General features: G+C 34.8%; 1 protein-coding gene across 3 annotated transcripts in view; it reads left to right on the plus strand.

Annotated features, from left to right (window-relative positions):
- The window catches only part of LOC144235837 (uncharacterized), a 213945-nt gene that overhangs the window by 167901 nt on the left and 25884 nt on the right, over positions 1-20160 (plus strand). For 2 of the 3 annotated variants that reach the window (XR_013336330.1, XM_077769434.1), the window contains exon 5: positions 15601-15702. The exons of the other annotated variant lie outside the window; for it this stretch is intronic. Coding sequence is in view for 1 of the 2 variants with exons in the window: in XM_077769434.1 (XP_077625560.1) it covers positions 15601-15696 (96 nt within the window). In the remaining variant the exon portion in view is untranslated. The remainder of the gene's footprint in view (positions 1-15600; positions 15703-20160) is intronic. 3 annotated transcript variants of the gene reach the window in all.

The raw sequence follows: 20160 nt of genomic DNA on the forward strand, positions 1-20160 counted from the left end.
TGGCAAGATTATCATTCAGATTTGAAAGAGAGATAATAAGTTTTCCAGTTAAGCAAAAGCTAAATGAGTTCCTCACTACTAAATTGATCTTACAAGAAATATTAAAGGGACTTTTTTTTAAGCTGAAAAGAAATGGCACTAATTAATAGCAAGAAAACATACAAAAGTAAAAAATCTCATTGGAAAAGGTAAATATATAGTAAAAGTAGTGGATCAGTCACTTATACAGCTACTAAGAAGTGTAAAATAAAAAAGTAGTAAAGTTAACTAGAACTGTTAGTTCTAACTTAATTAGTTAAAAGATATATAAAATTTAAAAACATAAAAAATGACATCAGAAATATAAAATCAGGGTGGGGGAATATATAGAGAGACTTTTGAAATGCATTCAAAGTTATTGTTATCAACTTAAAATAGACTGTTATATACATAGGATGGTATATGTGAACTTCATGGAAACCATAAAGCAAACACTTATAGTAAATATACAAAAGGAAATGAGAAAGGAATCTCAACCCAACACTAAAGGAAGTAATCAGACCAAAAAGAAAGTGAGAAAGAGAAAACAGGAACAGAAAACTACCAAAACAGCCAGAAAACATTTCACAAAATGGCAATAAGTATATATCTGTCAATAATTACTTTAAATGTAAATGTACCAAATAATCCAATCAAAAGACATAGAATGGCTGAATGGATTTGAAACAACAAGATACATCTATATGCTGTTTACTGGACACTCATTTCAGAAGTAAGGACACACATAGACTGAAAGTGAAGGGATGGAAAAAGGAATACTCCATACAAATAGAAACAAAAAGAAAGCTGGCATAGTTATACATATGTCAGACAAAATATATTTTAAAACAAAGATTGTAATAAAAGACAGGGGCACTACATAATAAAAGTCAATCCAACAAAAACATAATATTCATAAATACGTATGCACCCAACATAAAAACACCAAAATATACAAAGCAAATGCTATAGAAACTGAAGGAAGAAATTGACAGCAATATAATAATAGTAGGGAATTTACCACCCCATTTATGTCAATATGTCATTCAGACAGAAAATTGATGAGGAAACATCAGCCTTAAATGACATATTAGCCCTGATAGTCTTAATAGAGATACACAGATCATTCCATTCAGAAATAGAATACAAGTGCACATGGAACATTCTCCAGGATAGATCACATGTTAGGCCACAAAACAAGTCTCAATAAATTAAAGAAAATTGAAATCACATCAAACATCTTTTCTAATCACAATGGTATGAAACTAGAACTCAATAACACGAAAACTGGAAAAACTACAAATACATGGAGATTAAGCAACATGTTTCTGAAAACCTACTGTGTTAGAGAAAAAATATCAAAGGAGAAATTTAAAAACTACCTAGAGACAAATGAAAACAGAAATATCACATACCAAAACCTATGGGATACTGCAAAAGTGGTTTTAAAAGGGAAAATCATAGCAACATATAGGCTTACTTCAAGAAACAAAAAAATTCTCAAATAAACAATTTAGATTTATACCTAATGGAACTAAAGTAAAGAAAACAAAGACCAAAGTTATCAGAAAGAAAGAAAATAATGAACACTGGAGCAGAAATTAATGAAATAGAGACTAAAAAGATAATAGAGAAGATCAATAAAACTAAGAGCTGGTTCTTTGAAAAGATAAACAAAATTGACCAACCTTTAGCTAGACTGGCCAAGAAAAAGAGAGAAAGATCAAATAAATAAAATAAAAAATGAAAGAGGAAAAGTTACAACTGATAAAAAAAATGCAAAGGATTGCAAGAAACTACTATGAGCAGCTATATGTCATCAAATTGGACAACTTGATGGATAAATTTCTAGGATTTACAATCTTTGGAAATTAGATAAATTTCTAGAGATTTACAATCTTTGAAGACAGTAAATTCTGAATAGACCAATTACTAGTAAGGAGACTGAATCAGTAATTAAAAACCTCACAACAAATGAAAGTCCAGGACCAAATGACTTCCCTGGTAAATTCTACCAAACATTAAAGGAAGATTCAATATCTATCCTTCTCAAACTTTTCCAAAATATTGAGGAGAAGGGAAAACTTCCAAACTCCTTTTACAAGGCCAGAATTAACCTAAGACCCAAACCAGCCAGACATCATACACACAGAAAGTTATACACAAATATCCTTAATGAACATAGATGCAAAAGCCCCCAACAAAAGATTAGCAAACCAAATTCAAGAACACATTAAAAGCATCATATACCATGATGACATGGGGACTCAAGGATGATTCAACATCTACAAATCAATCAACATGATACACCACATTAACCAAATGAAAGATAAAGATTCTATTATCATTTCAATAGATGCAGAAAAAGCATTTGACAAACTTCAACATCCAATTTTGATAAAAACTCTCCACAAGGTGAGTATAAAGGGGGCATACATCAACATAATACAGATCATATCTAACAAGCCCACAGTTAATATCATATTTAATGGTGACAAGCCAAAAGCTTTTTCTCTAAGATCAGGAAATATTATATTTCTAAATCTTAGATCTAAGATCAAGGATCACTCTTGCCACTTTTATTCAACTTAGTATTGGAAGTCCTTACCAGAGAAATTAGGCAAGAAAAATAAATAAAACATCTAGATTGGAAAGGGAGTAGTAAAACTGTCACTATTTGCAGATGACATGATAATTTAGATTGAAAATCCTAATGACTCTATCAAAAACTGTTTCAACCCCATTTACACATGATAAAGAATAAAATACTTAGAAATAAATTTAACCAAGGAGTTAAAAGGCCCATATATTGAAAACAATAAGACATTAATAAAAGAAATTGAAGTAGCCAAATAAATGAAAAGATATTATATGCTCATGAGTTGAATCAATATTATTAAAATGCCTGAGCAATCTGTAGGTTTAAAGCAATCTCTATCAAAATTCTAATGGCTTTTTTCACAGAACTGGAACAAATAATTCTAAAACTTGTATGGAACTACAAAAGACCCTGAATAGCCAAAACTATCCTGAGAAAGAAGAACAAAGCCAGAGGTATCATGCTCCCTGATTTCAAGCAATACTACAAAGCCATAGTAATAAAAACAGTACGTAATTGTCATAAAAACAGATACATAGACCAATGAAATAGAATTTAAAGCCCAGAAATAAATCCATGCATATATGCTCAATCAAGAGCTCTTATATGGAGACAAGAATCTACACTTTGAAATGGATAATCTCTTCAGTAAATGATTTTGGGAAAATTATATAGCCACATGCAAAAGAATGAAACAGGACCACTATCTCACAGAAAAATAGCATGTATTGGTGAAGATATAGAGAAAAGGGATCCTTATACACCTTTGGTGGGAATGTAAATAGCTGCAGCCCCAGTGGACAACAGTACGGAGGTACCTCAAAAATTAAAAATAGGACTACAACATGATCCAGAAATTTCAATTCTTTGTATTTATCCAAAGAAAATGAAAATTCTAATTTGAAAAGATAACCCCTATGTCCATTGCAGCACTATTTATAATAGCCTAGATATAGAAGCACTCTAAGTACCAATTGAGGGATGAATGGATAAAGATGTGATATATCTATATACCAATATAGGTACAGATACTACTGAGCCATAAAAAAGAATGGATTCTTACCATCTGCTATAATATGGATGGATCTTCAGAGTATTATGCTAAGTGAAATAAGTCAGAAAAAGAAAGACAAGTATCACATGATTTCACTTATATGTTGAATCTAAAAAGCAAAACACAGACTCATAGATGCAGAAAGCAGACTAGTGTTTGCCAGAAGGGAGGGGCATTGGGGGAGGCAAATGGGTGAAGAGGGTTAAAAAGTACAAACTCCAGTTGTAAAATGAATAAGTCATGAGAATGTAATGTACAGCATGGGGAATATAGTCAATAGCATTGTATTAACGTCATAAGGTGACAGATGGAACTAGGCTTATTGTTGTGGCCAATTTGCAATGAAATGTATATAAATGTCATATCACTATGCTGTACATCTGAAACTAATATAATATGTCAATTATACATGAATAAAACAGTTTCTTAAAATAATTGTCTATCAGAAGAATTAATGCAAGGACTTAATGAGATAGTATATCTAAACTTTCTTAGTTCTAATTTAATGCCCTGTAAATGTTAGTTATTATAATTCAGAAATTATATGGTCAGCTCTTAATTATCATTCAAGTTAAAATGTAATTCTTATATAAATGTTGTTTGTCTTATAAAAAAAGTGGGGGGGGGGCCTTCTGGGTGCTCAGTCAGTTAAGTATCAGACTCTTGATTTTGACTCAGGTCATAATATCCCGGTTTGTGAGATCAAGTCCCACACTGGGTTCCAATCTAATAGTATGGATGGAGCCTGCTTGGGATTCTCTCTCACCTCTTTCTTTCTGCCCCACCTGTGCTCTTGCACACACACTCTCTCTCTCAAAATAAATAAACTTTAAAAAATGATGTTTGCCTTATGCTAATGTTTGTGATTGTGTGGTGGAATTGACATTCTACTAGAAATCAAAAATTAAAGGTTGAATCAAAATTACCATGAAGAAATGTAAATTTAGACAGTCCTTTCAATGTCTTCCAGTTTCAGCCTTCATCTTTCAAATAAGGATGTTCAGTGTTTTATAGAGGTAAAATGCAATGAAGTAGTTAAAGATTATTCTGTAAACTCCATTGTCTTTTAAGGATAAAGGATCAGTCCATCTGGATTGATACTATTTCTGTTGTTATAAGTTCTCATTACATATGTAAATATCTTAGAGTCTTTATAAAATAGTTTAGTGAGTTTTCGTATCAAATTGTCATACTATTGTATCAAATAGTTTTAACAATTCTATGCAAGTGGTACAATCAGCAGTATTTAACAGAGAAAAATTGAGAATCTCTAGTTTAAAATATCTGTCCTTTCAACAATTATTGTATAAATTTCTTTTGTGATATCACTACATTGTTGGCTGTTACATCTAAGATATATTGCTATTTAAGTTATCAAATATTTATGCTTGATGTCTCCCAAGTAGATAAAAAGTGACTTGAAGGTGGTATCCATAATTTAGACTTCTTGTCCCCTTCATTTTTCCAGTTTGGTTCTTGGTAAATAAAACCTAATAGGAGTGAGGCTAAATGTATTTAAAATTGAAATGCTTGATTATCTCCCTCTCACACAAACAGAAAACATGATCTTAAATAAGATTAAAACTAAGATAAATAATGTGGAGACAGAAACTCTTTTGAGCTTAGTGTTTAAGTTTATTAGCCATCTGAGATAAAGGAGTGGAGTGGGGAATAGTTTATTGAAGATTATCTGGTTGGACTTATTTTTTTCTAAAAGATAATGAATTTTGAAATGATCAGATATACCCATTATTTCCTGTAAGACAATATATTCCACGATAGGCTATGTTTTATTCTTGGTTTAGGTGCTGTTTAAACTGGTTCATGCTCTGGCTCACCCTTATTAGGAGCAACAGCTGATTTGCTTTAGCTTGGCTCTCCCTATTCCTGTAACAATTGTGGAATTCTCTTAGTGAGCACCTGCTTATATATCATTTTTCCTTGAATTGAATAATCTTGGGAAATGCATAGGGAATAATTTACCTCAAGTTCAGAAGATCTATTTCCATACAGCAACTTATATATAAAGAATTGGGCTTGAGAAACTTAAAATGAGACAATTATGCATATTTGCTTTCCTATATGAAAGTATCAAGGTATAAAATAAATATGAGAGGAAAGCAACTTATAATCACTAAACCTTTCCCTTTTATAGAGTTAGCATTTTATTAATTAATTTTATTTAATCTTTATTTATTTTTGTAAGAGAAAGAGTGTGAGCATGCAAGAGCAGGATAGGGAGAGAGAGAGAAAAACAGAGGATCCCAAGCAGGCTCTGCACTGAGAGCAGAGAGTCTGATGTGGGACTTGAACTCACAAACTGTGAGATTATAACCTGAGCTGACATTGGGCGCTTAATGGACTGAACCACCCAGGCACCCCTGAAGAGGTAGCATTGGGTGGCTCAGTTGTTAAGCATCTGACTTCAGCTCAGGTCATGACCTGAAGGTTTGTGAGTTCAAGTCCCATATCAGGTGAGCTTGTGCCCTGCTTTGGGTGAGCACTGCTTCTCTCTTTACCTCTCTTTCTTGAAAGAAAGAAAGAAAGAAAGAAAGAAAGAAAGAAAGAAAGAAAGAAAGAAAGAAAGGAAGGAAGGAAGGAAGGAAGGAAGGAAGGAAGGAAGGAAGGAAGGAAGGAAGAAAGGAAAAAAGAAAGAAAGAAAGAAAGAAAAAAGAAAAAGTTTACAAAGCCCTTCTTCTTACATCATGATGAACCTCAAAATAATGTACAAATACCATATATGTCAAACTGTGATAGAGAGCTTAATTCTACATTATGTGCAAGAGAAGTAGATGATACTGAATATTGCTTATGATTTCTTGGAGATTTCTGATCCTCACTGGAGAAGAAAATGGTAATTAAAAAAAATCTTGAGTACAGTGGTCTGTGGGAGTAGTAATCTGAGAATTTGTTCTTTGAATATTTTTCTTTCTTTGGCTACATAAAGTAGCAGAGCACGACTCTATGTGGGTTGGTTCCACTTTGTGTTTTGGCTTTTGTATTCCAAAATGGAATAGTTTTCCTTGGCAGACTCAGCAGTAGAATAAGTCTTGTGTAGGTGGAGTGCATGTATTTTTTTTTTTTAAAGGAGGGTAGGGATTTGCACAGTGACCCAGATGTGTGCTCTCTGAACTCCAAATGTCTGTGTTCAAATATGCAATGTGAAGTGAACAGGATTTAAAGAGACCCTTTGGATACCTTGGGGGTATTTCTTGCACAGTGTTTTGGCAGCATGATCTTATAGCTGAATTAGATTTATTGCTGAAGCACTAAATCTTCATTATATGTGACAACCTTACTCCCCTGCTGTCCTGGTCCCTTTCCATTCACAGTCCCTTTTTTTTAAATTCCAACATCTTGTTTTTTCCCCTTCCCTAGCCCCAAGATCCCAAAATATTCTACATTCCAGTCTATCTTGGAGTTAAAATTGCCTTAAATTTGTGAATGTGTCATTCACAGATGTCAGAAAACAGAAAGCCCGGTAAAGGTTAAAGATGTCTCATCCAATCCGTCAGTATTTAGCTAGAAGTGCACTGGAGCCTTTAAAAGATCTATATGGCTGGATGCCTGACATAACTCTATCAATGAGAAGCAGTCACCAACATTCTGGCTAGTGTAGTTACAGGTTAGTATTGAAAAAGAATACTATCTCAGGTGTGTGGTCCTGAGCCTGTCACTCTTCTATCCAGCACTGTAGGCCAGGGTAAGGAGTCAGCACAAATGTTCAATGGACTTAATCTCCTGTTGAACTACTCTGGAATGTTTAATAACCTAAGAAAGATTAGACCAGATGGCCTCTAGAATTAGTGGATACTTTTGGAAATATCAAGAGGGGTAATTTTTAAAATTCCACTTGTATAGGAAATCCCACCCAAGGCCCAAACTGCTTATCTATTATCTGGCTTAAAAGTTGTGATATTATTGTATATTCTTCGTCTGCTTACCACAAGATTTGAGGAATATCAATTATTATATAGAAAGTTAGCAAATACACCATGACATACCTCATATAGGTATTGCATGAAGGTTATTTGTTCATTCACTTACTCACTTATTCATTTAATAAATATTAAATCCCTAATATGTGCCAAACACTGTGAGATGTATAATTGTGAACAGGACCAACAAAATGTCCATCTCTTGGTGAGCTTACATTAATAGATGAGATTCAGAGAAGTAAGCAGGCAATTGTAATATAAATGCTGAAGAAAGATAGTATGTGAAGCACAGTAGTACCAAGGGCTTTTAACTGAGCCTCTTGTCGGGCATGGAGGAGAGGAGTCAGGAAGAAGGGGATGATGGTTAGACTGAAATCTGAACGGTAGTAGCGTTAACCATTTGAAATAGGTTCTGAGTAAAGGCACATAAAAAGGATTAAAGGTGAGAATGGAAATGACTGATAGGAGCCAAAGGCAGTTCCGTTTGTCTGGAGCATTACGGGTAGAGAGACAAGAGTGAGAGTTGAGGCCCCCAAGGGAAACAGAATGCTTGTAGATGTGAAGTTGACCGGGAGCTTCCGTTGCTCATCTAGTGTTCATAGGCCATATTTGTGGAGCTTCCTGATTCCTCAGAAATAAATGCACTTCACCTGTCCAGTGTGCTTTAAATCATTAAAGGCTGCTTTCAGCTGCTTTTCTGTTCAGCTTCTAGGAAATAGGGGGAGAAAGAAACAAACTGTAAGTAAATGTTTTCCTATCCCATTGAAAATCTGAATGCCTTCTTTTGCAGTTGAGAAAGAGGCAATGCCATTGCTACATCAGTGAAAAACTATTTATTAAAAACACGTAACACATGAGGAACATAAATAACAAAACTAAACAAAAGCAAAGCTACCTTGGAAAAAGTTAAAATGTAGTTTAAACCTAAAGCATTTACAAAATTATGATTTTTTTAAACAAGTTTAATAGAAGAAATCTTCTAATAGCCTAACAAGAAATATCTCACAGTACTCTAGACTTCTTTGGAAGGTACTGTGGTCCCTGTTATACGAAGTAATCAAGCAAATGGCATACTTTTATTCATCCATGTTGTTATGGAGAGATTCCTACAAATGCAGAATATTATTTATTCTCAGTGCTGAAACAGGACTTTGCATTCGTCCGTGAGCTAAGTTCACTTTAAATGAATCTAATAGTGGATTTGAGGGCAAGTGCTACTCCAAATCACTCAAGGTCACTTTCCACTGAAGTCTGATCCCGTTCCCTGATGTCAGTAGCAGTTGTGTGTAAGAATTTGGCCCTCTGTCCTAAAGATGACCTGGTTTGTTTGTTGGGGTCTTTTTTTTTTTTAAGTTTATTTATTTTTGAGAGAGACAGAGCACAAGCAGGGGAGTAAGAAAAGAGAGAGAGGGAAACACAGAATCTGAAGCAGGGTCCAGGCTCTGAGCTGTCAGCAGAGTCCAATGCGGGGCTGGAACACATGAACCGTGAGATCATGACCACCCAGGAACCCCTGTTGGGGAATTTTGAATCATTTCTTAACCCCAGAATCTCGACACAGCTGAATTTTAAATGGCTGGTGCAGTTTTCCAAGATCACATGTCAACAAGCTTCAGGTGTTAAATAGATACACATTGTAATATATACCTCAGAACTTTAATTGGCATACCTTTCTGCTAAATTCTCCTTTGTGGTTGGTGGTTTGTTAAAATCTTTTTTTTTTTTTTTGGTGTGTTTATTTATAAATAAGAACAGATACATTAAATTTGGCTAAGATAGAAATATGACAGACTACATTTTTTTTTTACAGCCTCCAATTTTTCCCTAGGCACGTTTTCAGTGTAGATATAATGCATCTTACTGGCAATAATTTATCTGCCAAAGACAGCCTCTTTCACAAAACACACCAGGTAAAATGGAAGCTGTTTATCATGTATCTACATAAAGAAAGTAAAGAGCACATCCAATTTTTATATAGTTTATAAGATATGCTTAATATTGCCATTTTTCTTTAACACTCTTCCAATTTAAAAACTATTTGAAATGTCATCTTTTCCATGAACTCTCTTCTGAATGCTTTAAGTCAGATTGGATATCAACTTTATTTCAATCCCTTCCTACTATCTTAAACCTCTCCCGTATTTTGTCTTGTACATACCTGTGAACGCTAATGTGTTTACTTTAAAGGTATTAGTGTTATCAACTCTGCATTATCTGTTTCAAATAGCCTACATTGTATAGGTGGGTACCTCTTATATACCTTAGAGGAAATAGGGTGGTATACTGGAAAGAAGAAATGATAGGGCTTTGGGGTCAGACACACCATGGCTTGATTCCTGTATTTGTAGTTCCCTAGCTAAATGGCTATAGAAACATACTTAATCTCTCTGGGGGCGCCTGGGTGGCTTAGTCGGTTAAGCGTCCGACTTTCGCTTAGGTCATGATCTCGCGGTTCGTGGGTTCGAGCCCCGCGTCGGGCTCTGTGCTGACTGCCAGCTCAGAGCCTGGAGCCTGTTCCAGTCTATGACTCCCTCTCTCTCCGACCCTCCCCTGCTCACGCTCTCTCTCTCTCTCTCTCTCTCCCCTAGAAATAAATAAAACGTTAAAAAAAAAAAAGAAACATACTTAATCTCTCTGTCCCTCAGTTTTCTCACTTGTAAAATAAGAACATTAACACATACTGTACACGTTGTAAAAAGAAAGCTGATCTAAGTGCACTGATAAGGCAGTAAATAATCGCTACCTTCTTTCTACCCTTGGGTTGAATTTCAATTTTTAATCCAATGGGAGTATCTTGTGTCTCCTAAAGTATATGGTTTTCTTATACACATATTAATTTAGAGATATAAAAGCTTTTCTAGTTATTATATACATATAGTTTAATTTATCTCTAATCTATGATATTATTCTTATCTAAAAGAACAGCCTTGCCTTAACATTTAATGTACAGCAAAGTGTGCTACTAAAGATACTTATAGTCTTTTTCTTTATGCCTGTGGAGGTCCCCTGTGTCATGAAATGGAGTGTTGTTAGAAACAGTGAGAAGTTAATGAATCAACAACAGCCCAGTGAGCTGTTATTTACAGTAACATTACAGGGGCGATTTATGCCCACGAGGTACCTAGGTGACAAGAGAACTGAGATTGTAAATTAATGTAGATTTAGATTGTTGCACAGGAGGTGCCGGTGGCCTTTGTTTTCTATTTTGAGGCACAACAAAGGACAGAGGGATGACGTACTAGCCCAGACACCAGCGAAGCTCAGGTTACATTTCACGCTCTGGCCCATCTTCTCATTTATTCACTGTGTGAGGAGCATTTGCTATTTTATTTTCATGTTGTGATACATGTAACCTCCTCATGCAGCCCCATGACTAATTCTAAATGACTGAGGACCTCCCACCCTATTTCTTTCCAGGTCCAAAGCCACCTGCTACCATTGCATAACAGACACAATAATGTGTTCTGGTCATGGTGATCATCAGGTGCCTCAGTCAGTTGTACTTAAAAGTTACCAGAAGCATTTATGCAGATTACATGCATAGTCAGGTGGACTTCTTAATGGGCAAAGGTCAAAATAATTGCAAAAGGTCACTAATCTGATAAAATTCAATGGAGTTACAGAATTTTTGTGTTTGTGAATTTGTCTTTTGAGAATTTCCAAATCAGATTCACTTATAATATTAGGTTAAGGTTTTGACTTGTAATTTTGTTGTTTTGGGTGATTACTTGAGACAATTAAAAAAATTGAGTCAGTGTTGGTATTTCTAAAAGCACATTTTGAAATACTTTATCTTTTAAAGAATTTTACTGTAAGAAATATTATCTTAACATTGTAGAGAAGCTTAATAACATCCTTAAAGTATTCTGGCTAGTACAGTTAGACCCAGAACAAGAAGCCAGGCCTTTTGAGTCTTATTTCAGTGTTGTTTTATTGTAGAATTGCCGTTCTGACCATTTGTGATACCAGCAATGTAAAACTTTTTATATGATGGAGAAATTTATAAATGGTTACATGTACATAAATATGTATATATTCTGTATGCACACATCTATCTCTGTAAATATTTGTTTTTCTCTAGCTTGTACCACAATGTATTTTTAACCAGTGTTTAACAAGGTACCCAACAAAGTACAAATAAATAAAATACCAGAGCCAAAGAAAATACAACTTGATCAAAATGATAAAGCATTTGTAAGTTTAAAATATACTCTAACACAGAAAACAGAGTATAAAGTATGATGACCCAGCTAAGAATAAACATAAAAGTCATATTAACAAATGCAAACAAACTAGATTCACCTATTAAGAGAAAAGCATTCTCAAATTGGATCACAAAGTACAACCAGCAAAACCAAAAACAAGAGATTTATTTAACACAATGTGACTCAGAAAGATTGAAAATTGAGTGATAGAAAAGAATATATTAAAATGAAAATAGAGAGAGGGCAAGATGGCGGAGAAGTAAGGAGCTCCGTACTTGCACTCGCGCCCATACATCACACAGAAAAGATCTGAAGCCATTGGAAACCTTACAAAACCTGAGAGATTGGGAGAAAAAAGNGAAAATATGACATCTGTGAATATCTATTTGCCAAAAACATAGCATTGACAGTTTTAAAGCAAAAACAAACTCAAACACATACAAAAATACACAGGAAACATTGATAACTTATTTTTATTCATTTCTCTTAGCCCTTGATAAATTTATTAGAGAAAGAGTTTTAAGGTTACTGAAGCCCTAAATAAAACAAAACAAAGGATAAGATAATACTGACATGACAGACCCTCTGTTACCTTGGAAATAAGTTATATGCCTTTATTACAAGTACAGTCACCATTCACAAGATTTAATTACATATAGGACTTTGAAAATATCTCCATACATGTAAAACAAGAGAAACAATACAGACAAGACTCTCTGATCACAATGTAACACAAACTGAAATAATAACCAAGTTGGAAAGTGACAAATGCTTCTACTTACAAATTAAAAACAAACAAAAACCTTTCTTAACCAAGAGGAAATCAAATGTAAAATGAAAAATACCTGGAAAATGACATGAAAGCACTTATATGAGAACCTATGAAATATAGCTACACAATTAGTTTGGAAAATTCCCAGGTTTTATATTAATAAAGTAGAAATAATAAAAAAATAACGTGTATTAATCTCAAGGGTAGAAAGGAACAACAAATATCAATAATATTGTAATAACGTAGTATGGTGACAGATGGTAACTATACTTACCTTGGTGAGCATTGCAGAATATATAGAATTGTCAAATCAATATGTTGTGCACCTAAAACTAATAGAGCAGTGTATGTCAATTTTACTTCGTCAATAAAAATTAAAAACAGCATCTGAAACAGCATCAGCCATGATGACAAAAATGGCCAGTTGGTCCCAGGGTGTCCATCAGCTCCTGCAAGCCCAGAAGCAGGCACCTGAGAAGGTGGAAGATGCCAGAAAGAGGAAGGCCCTGTGTCTGAAGCAGGCAAAGGAGGAGTTGTAGATGGGAGTGGAGTTGTACCAGAGAGAGAGAGAGAGAGAGAGAGAGAGCGAGTGAAGGAATTCCAGAGCAAGCAGCAGGCCAGGCTTTATAATCCCTGAAAAGGAAATAAAGACCTCAGATCTAAAGTGATGCTGTGTTCTCTTGTATGCATGGCCTTTCTTTCTGCATCAACACCTTTCCCTTTATAGCAATGAAAAAGTGCTAGTAAAAAACTATGGGCAAAGAAAGAAACAAAAAAAATTTTTAGAACAACAACAACAAAAACAAAAACAAAATAATCCTAAGGAAAGGAGAAGCAATATAGTAGTAAAAGTAAGAATTATTAAATTAGAAAGTGATAAAAATATACACCTACTGAATAAATCCAAGAACAAGTTATTAAAATGAGGTAAGCAGATAACCTCATTGTGGAAAAACAAGAGGAGAAAGCACAAACACACAAATGAGAATTGGAAAGGGGAAATAACTATAGATTGGGAGAAGTCTAAAAGGACCACATGATGTTACTTAACCTTATTCAGATAACTTTGCACATCTTGATAGAATGGAAGATTTTCTAGGAAAAGATAGATTTCCAAAATATCCCCTCCCCAAAAGTAAATAGCTCAACTGTCATTAAAGCTAGGAAATAATTTGTATTGTTTACCTTCCCTCTTCACCCTAAGTCATTAGGCAAAGATTATTTCTTAGTGTATGGTGCAGAAAACTCTAACGTATTTGAGTGCTCTAGAAGAATAGAAAAATAAACTAAGTTTCTGAATTGTTTAATCAACTTAACATAACTTTTGTAACTAAACCTGAGAGCAAGTAGCACTAAAAATGAATTTAAAATTACTGAATACAAATACTTCTGTCATAAAAGAAAAAAAAATCTTAATCCAATAAAGAAATGCTAAAAGGGGAGCTCTCAGAAACATTCCCAGTTACATTGGGACAAGACAAATATGCTCTCATAGCTATTATTTAAGATTGTTCTAGAGGAACTAGAATAATAGGAATATAATTGTTAAGGTAAGAGTAAAGTCATAATTATTATAGAAGATTTGATAGCACAGTATACTTGTAAAACTTTAAACTCAGATGAAAAACTAGTAGCATTCACCTGTAATATAATAAACTAGAATATGTAATAGAAAAAAGGCCTTATGACCCCACTTAAAACAGCTACAAAAGATAAAATAATGAGGAATAAAATTAACAAGAAACGTGTAAGATATGCGTATTTAGACAGATGTTTAGGAAAATGGAAAAAAAAAAGCTACATGTGAATCTAGAGGTAGGAATAGTTCTGGAATTGTCCTGAAGAACCTTATAAAAGTTGGAAGAGGTGTCAAAATGTTGACATCAGTTTTTAATGTAATTTATTGTCAAATTGGTTTCCATACAACACCCAGTGCTCATCCCAACAAGTGCCCTCCTCCATGCCCATCACCCCCATCCCTTCTCCCCTACCCTCATCAGTCCTCAGTTTGTTCTCAGCATTCAAGAGTCTCTCATGGTTTACCTTCCTCCCTCTCCCCAACTATTTTTCCCCTTCTCCTCCCTCATGGTCCTCCATTAAGTTCCTCCTAATCCACCCGTACGTGCAAACATATGGTATCTGTCCTTCTCTGCTTGACTTATTTCGCTCAGCATAACACCCTCAAGCTCCATCCATGTTGCTACAAATGGCCAGATTTCATTTTTTCTTATTGCCATGTAGTATTCCATTGTATAGATAAACCACATCTTCTTGATTCATTCGTCAGTTGATGGACATTTAGGTTCTTTCCATGATTTGGCTATTGTTGAAAGTGCTGCTATAAACATTGGGTACATACATGGGCCCCTATGCATCAGCACTAAATGTTCACATCATTTTGTCCTTTTGAGTGCTTTACCGTGTTCATGTATTACCTATACAAACACAGGACTTTTATTCTTTTATGTAAGTCTTAAGATCCTGCACAGTTACTAAATTTTAATAATAATTTGATTTAAACTTCCCCTAGGCCAAAGCAAACAGAAAAGTAAGGAAATAGTAATTAAACCAACAAAATCATGATCATTTACATGATTTATATCATTTGAAAGAAAAGGTGTACCAGTTTATTATGGAAAGAAAAGCTTACTCTGGCTTACATTTGAGAGAAATTTTACACATTCATTTTTTTCAAAGTCATAATCAATGTCAGCTCTATACATTTCTGTGGTTAGAACAGATAAACGTGTGGCAGAGAGGCACTTGGGTGGTTCAGTCGTTTGAGGGTCCAACTTTGTCTCAGGTCCTGATCTCACAGACCGTGAGTTCAAGCCCTGTGTGAGATTCTGTGCTGACAGCTCAGAGCCTGGAGCCTGTTGCAGATTCTGTGTCTTCCTCTCTCTCTGCCCCTCACCCACTCATGCGTTCTTTCTCTCTCTCTAAAATAAATAAACATTAAAAAAGGTGTGGCAGAGAGTGTACACTTGTCCAAATTCTATCCTGCTTTTCCACAGTATAGAATCATCAATGGGAAGATGTTGCCTAGCTCGGAACCACATATCCCAGCACTCCTTGCAATGAGGTGTGACCGTTCATCTAATTCCTACTAATGGAAAGTGAGTATAAGATTATGAGTGCTGTTTTCTGGCTAAGGCTTTTAACTGGGCTCTCCAGCATCTGCTACCATTGGATGCTCATGATGATGAAGAACTAGGGCATGGCAGAGCCACAAAATATTCCCAAATCATCACGTGGATGAGAACTGTGCACCCATATTGGACTGTTACTTGAGTGAGAAATAAGCCTCTGCTGTGTTTGAGGCACTTACAGACGTTTGGGTCTATTTGTTAAATTAGTTTATCCTACCCTAACCAGTTTCTAAAAATCATTTTTTTTTCTTAAAGAAGTCTTTAGTATAAGTCTAGGGTACAACACCAAAGTATAAATCAGTAAGAAAAAGTCTTTAGAGAGCTATGATAATGTACTCTGATGTTTATGACTTTCTGGTGGTGAAGGGTGAAATAAGTAAACGAGTTAGACTAGAGAATTATTTTTCATTGATATTTCCTTCCATAAATATATTTTCTCTCAATAGAGTTTTTGATAAATATAGGGCAGCAAATGGTTGAATACTTATTCTCTGACATAGGCTTGCAATCCAGGTATTCTGTATTGTTGAACAGTAGAAATGCCCTTTATTTACTAAAGTAAAGTAAATGATAGATTTGATACATTTATTGTGAAAATTGAGGATGCAAACTAGGACTCCTGTGTAAATAGAGCCTTTGGACACAGTGGCTGGCCACACTAGTATCAGTAGACAGTTCTAGGACTGCCTTAAGGTGTAGATATATGATAGATAGATGATAGATAGATAGATAGATAGATAGATAGATAGATAGATAGATAGATGACAGTAGATAGATCAGCTCACTATCGTCTACAATATATTAATAAACAGTAAGTCCTCAAAGGTTGGCAACTTAAAATAGAGCTGAGCTGATTTCTACTTGCACATGTTTCAAAGCAGAAGCCGTGAAATGCCACCTGTGATTTAGATTTAGATTTACATTTAAAATCTAAAAAATGTACTCATATCACATTTGGTTTGGTTAAATAAGTAGACTGAAGAATTCACCAAAATGAGTTGATTGCTTTCAGTGTCCGAATGAATTGACCTGCTGTATGGCAAAATTAGAAGGAGAGAAATCATAGTATGCTAAATTTGTTTGGATCTACCCACTGGAGTGGAGTCAAACATGGTTGTTACATTTGTTTTATTTTGTGTGTTTTATAGTCCTGATATTTCAGGATTTGGGCAAGGTGATATTTCAGGATGTCTATTGTTGCTACCAATTATTATTTTTCATAACCACCAGTTATATAGTTTTGCAATCTTATTATAATAGTTTTTTTTGAGTTTGTTTTATTTTCTCCCCATTTTACCTATAGTGTATTAACATCCTGAAATTGTAAGCAGTCTTTCTTAGGGTTATCTAATTCTAATTAGTTTGAAATTTTAGTTTTGATTCTCATCTGGATAAGGTTCTCTCCTTCTCCCTCTCTATGCCTGCCATTCTATCTCTCTTTGTTTAATCCCTTTCTTGCTTGTAGTTTTCTCCTACTCTGTCCTCCATCCTTGGACTTCTGCTCCAACACCGTGTCTTATATTGCTGTAGCTGCTGTTATCAAAGAGTAGCCACCAGTGCCACTGGACAGAAACCAGAACCAGCCTGGGGTGGGGGTAGGGAGAGCTGGAAGCATGGGAGGAATGGGTCTGTCCTGAACATGAACCACTAGAGAGACACAGTCACTGCCAGATGCCAGTGAGGCAGAGATAGGAGGCCCAGACACCCTAGTTTTTCCTTTCTCCAGCTTTCCAGTTTCTTGTCATTGCTTCTCATTGGGCCGATGTAGCCAAAGCCAGCTGTCAAGGGAGTCTGAGAAATGTGGCTACCTGCAATATAGACAGAAGAAAGGCAGGGAATATAATTGAGTGCAAACAAATGCTCATCATACCTGCCCTACCCCCACCCCCATGTACACACACACATACCTTGGTGGTTTCTCTTCCACTTCAGGGCCACAGGGATCTCTGTCTGAATTTTCTCTAATTTGGTTCTATTGTTTAATTGCTTTCCCTGAAATTGCTTTTCTATAACTGCTGTGTTTGGAGTGGAGTGGGAATGGGGGAATATGACCTCAAAGCATGAAATCACAACATGGGCTTGACCAGAGATATCATATTTTCTCTGTAGCCCTTGTGTTTCACTTTATTATTATTTTTTTAGGCAGGATTGCTGAGTGAAAAGACTATAGGCTTTCAGTACAGTCAGATCTGGATCTGGGTTTCAACTTCACATTGTGTGATTATTTTTGGACAGGCTACTTAACAAGTGTACTTATCTATAAGATGGGAATGATAACATTGGCCTTAAGATTTGTTTGTTTGGTAATTAAATAGAAGAGAATATCCAAATTGCCATATTGTGAACCAGGTATTCAGTGGGTTCTCCACACGTGATTATTATTATTATCATCCTAATTATGTTCCACCTCATTCCTAGCTAAGTCAAAATGCTATTAGACTTGATGTATGTTTTCTGATATATACCTTTCATCTGGTTTTATCAGGAGGAGGCATTGATTAGCAGGACTTCACAATAGAATGAGCGATAGTCACGTATCAAACTTAATGTGTTTTTTTTTAATGTTTGTTTTCAGTATATTGGATACGTTTAGGAAATTAGCAGTGTCCCTATATCTGCCATGGTTTTATCAACTGAATTGATACATCTTGCAACATACTAGTAATTATAACCCAGAGAAAATTTTAAGAAAAATACAAGGTTCATTTAGAATACATTTTAATGCAGATGAATTCTCAAAACCAAAGTTTTGAATCTCGGTGCATAACATTTCACAACTATATGGATCCTCATTATTAAAATAAAATGTTGATATTTAATCTTTTAAAGCCTTTTGCAAATGTTTGGCTAATACATTTTGGCTAATGCCCTTTGAGTGCCAAAACTTGGTGAGGAAAATTTTTCTTTACCCTACAAATGGTAACCAGTGCTGACATATATAATCTAAAGGAAAGCATAGTTTTTATGTATTTCTCCCTTCCATCTCATTTTGAAACCTTATCTAAAGGTTTCAGCCTTTTTTTGTTACTTCTAACAAAGAATGGTTCAGTTGACACTTTGACCTCTGTTGCTCAACCGTTCTTCTTCAGAGGGTGTCTTCTTTAATGGGTTGGTTTTACATAAAAAGGATTTGACTATATTCAATATTAAAACAAACATCAATTAACATATTTGTTGGGTTTTTATGCTGCCAAATCCTTGGTTAAACTGTTTCCTTTTCCAAGCTTGTTTTGGCATTGTCAAAACTATGTCTGAGCTACCCAGACTCTTTCCTGAGTTCAGAACCCAAGTACTTGGTTCCAGTATCAGGAGGCAATGAATCATTAGAGTTCATCAGACTTCATAGGGCCACATAAGTGGTGTGGAAGTCAGAAAGCTGTCTCATTGCCTAATCTCTATCCTGTGCCGTTTGATTCACATTTTCAATTTGATCACAATCAACTTATACTATTTTCTACACTGCTAATGGAAATATTCAATACAAAAGCTGAAATGAGACTATGTGGTAACTGTCTTTCTACTGTTTCCAACATGAGAGGAAATGTTCTGGAGGGCTGAAATATGTACCAATGCAAATATAAATAATTGTCATGGTTGCAAGTGTATTCTTGGACAATGAGAAATTCGGTCAGTTCTTGTCAAAATAAAAACAAAAGAACAAAACATCAGTTGGTTGGAACCTTTCAGTTAGTGGATGGCATTCATCAGAGATTAATTGGAAAGGGAGCTAATTAGAAAATGGTTTAACTGCATCAGTTTTGCATTGATCTGACTATAATAAATGTCTTTTTGTGTAGCTATAAGAATGGTGGCAGTTGTCTTAAGGTCAAAATATCCACAGGGAGCTCATTGAAAGTGGTATGAAGGAACATCATAGAGAAGTGAAACAAAAGAAAATGATTGATGATGTGTTGAGGGCTTCATTCTGTGAGAATAATCTAAAAGCTTTACTATCATTTTCAGCAATGTTTTAAAATGTTTTTTTATGAAGTAGAACTTAAGCATAGCACAGTTTAATTTTATTTAATCCAAATGTATGGACCACATAATATTTGGTTCATTGTTTGAAGTGAAACAAGAGTGTTAGTTGCTATGTCAAAACCCACATAAATGCTTATTATCAAGATATATTCTCAGAATACTGAGAAATTGACCCATTTGAGAAATGGTAAATGTTAAGGCACACCACCTTCAGAAAGGCCACATTATTTCAAAACACAGATTTCATGTTAGGCTATCAATCACTAAGAAGAGCTGAAAATCTACTGTGGCTATAGTAACGGCATAGAAGAACTCTAGAATATATTTCACATTTATTATACCAGAAAAACAAGTTAAAATCATATGAGTATATAAAAAATCAGAGACTCTATTTTCCTTTAATCTTAAGAAGTATTTTATGTTTACACATCTTGTTAATAACCA

Source organism: Crocuta crocuta, unplaced genomic scaffold, assembly GCF_008692635.1.
Source record: "Crocuta crocuta isolate KB4526 unplaced genomic scaffold, BGI_CrCroc_1.0 scaffold646, whole genome shotgun sequence".
Lineage (NCBI taxonomy): Eukaryota > Metazoa > Chordata > Mammalia > Carnivora > Hyaenidae > Crocuta > Crocuta crocuta.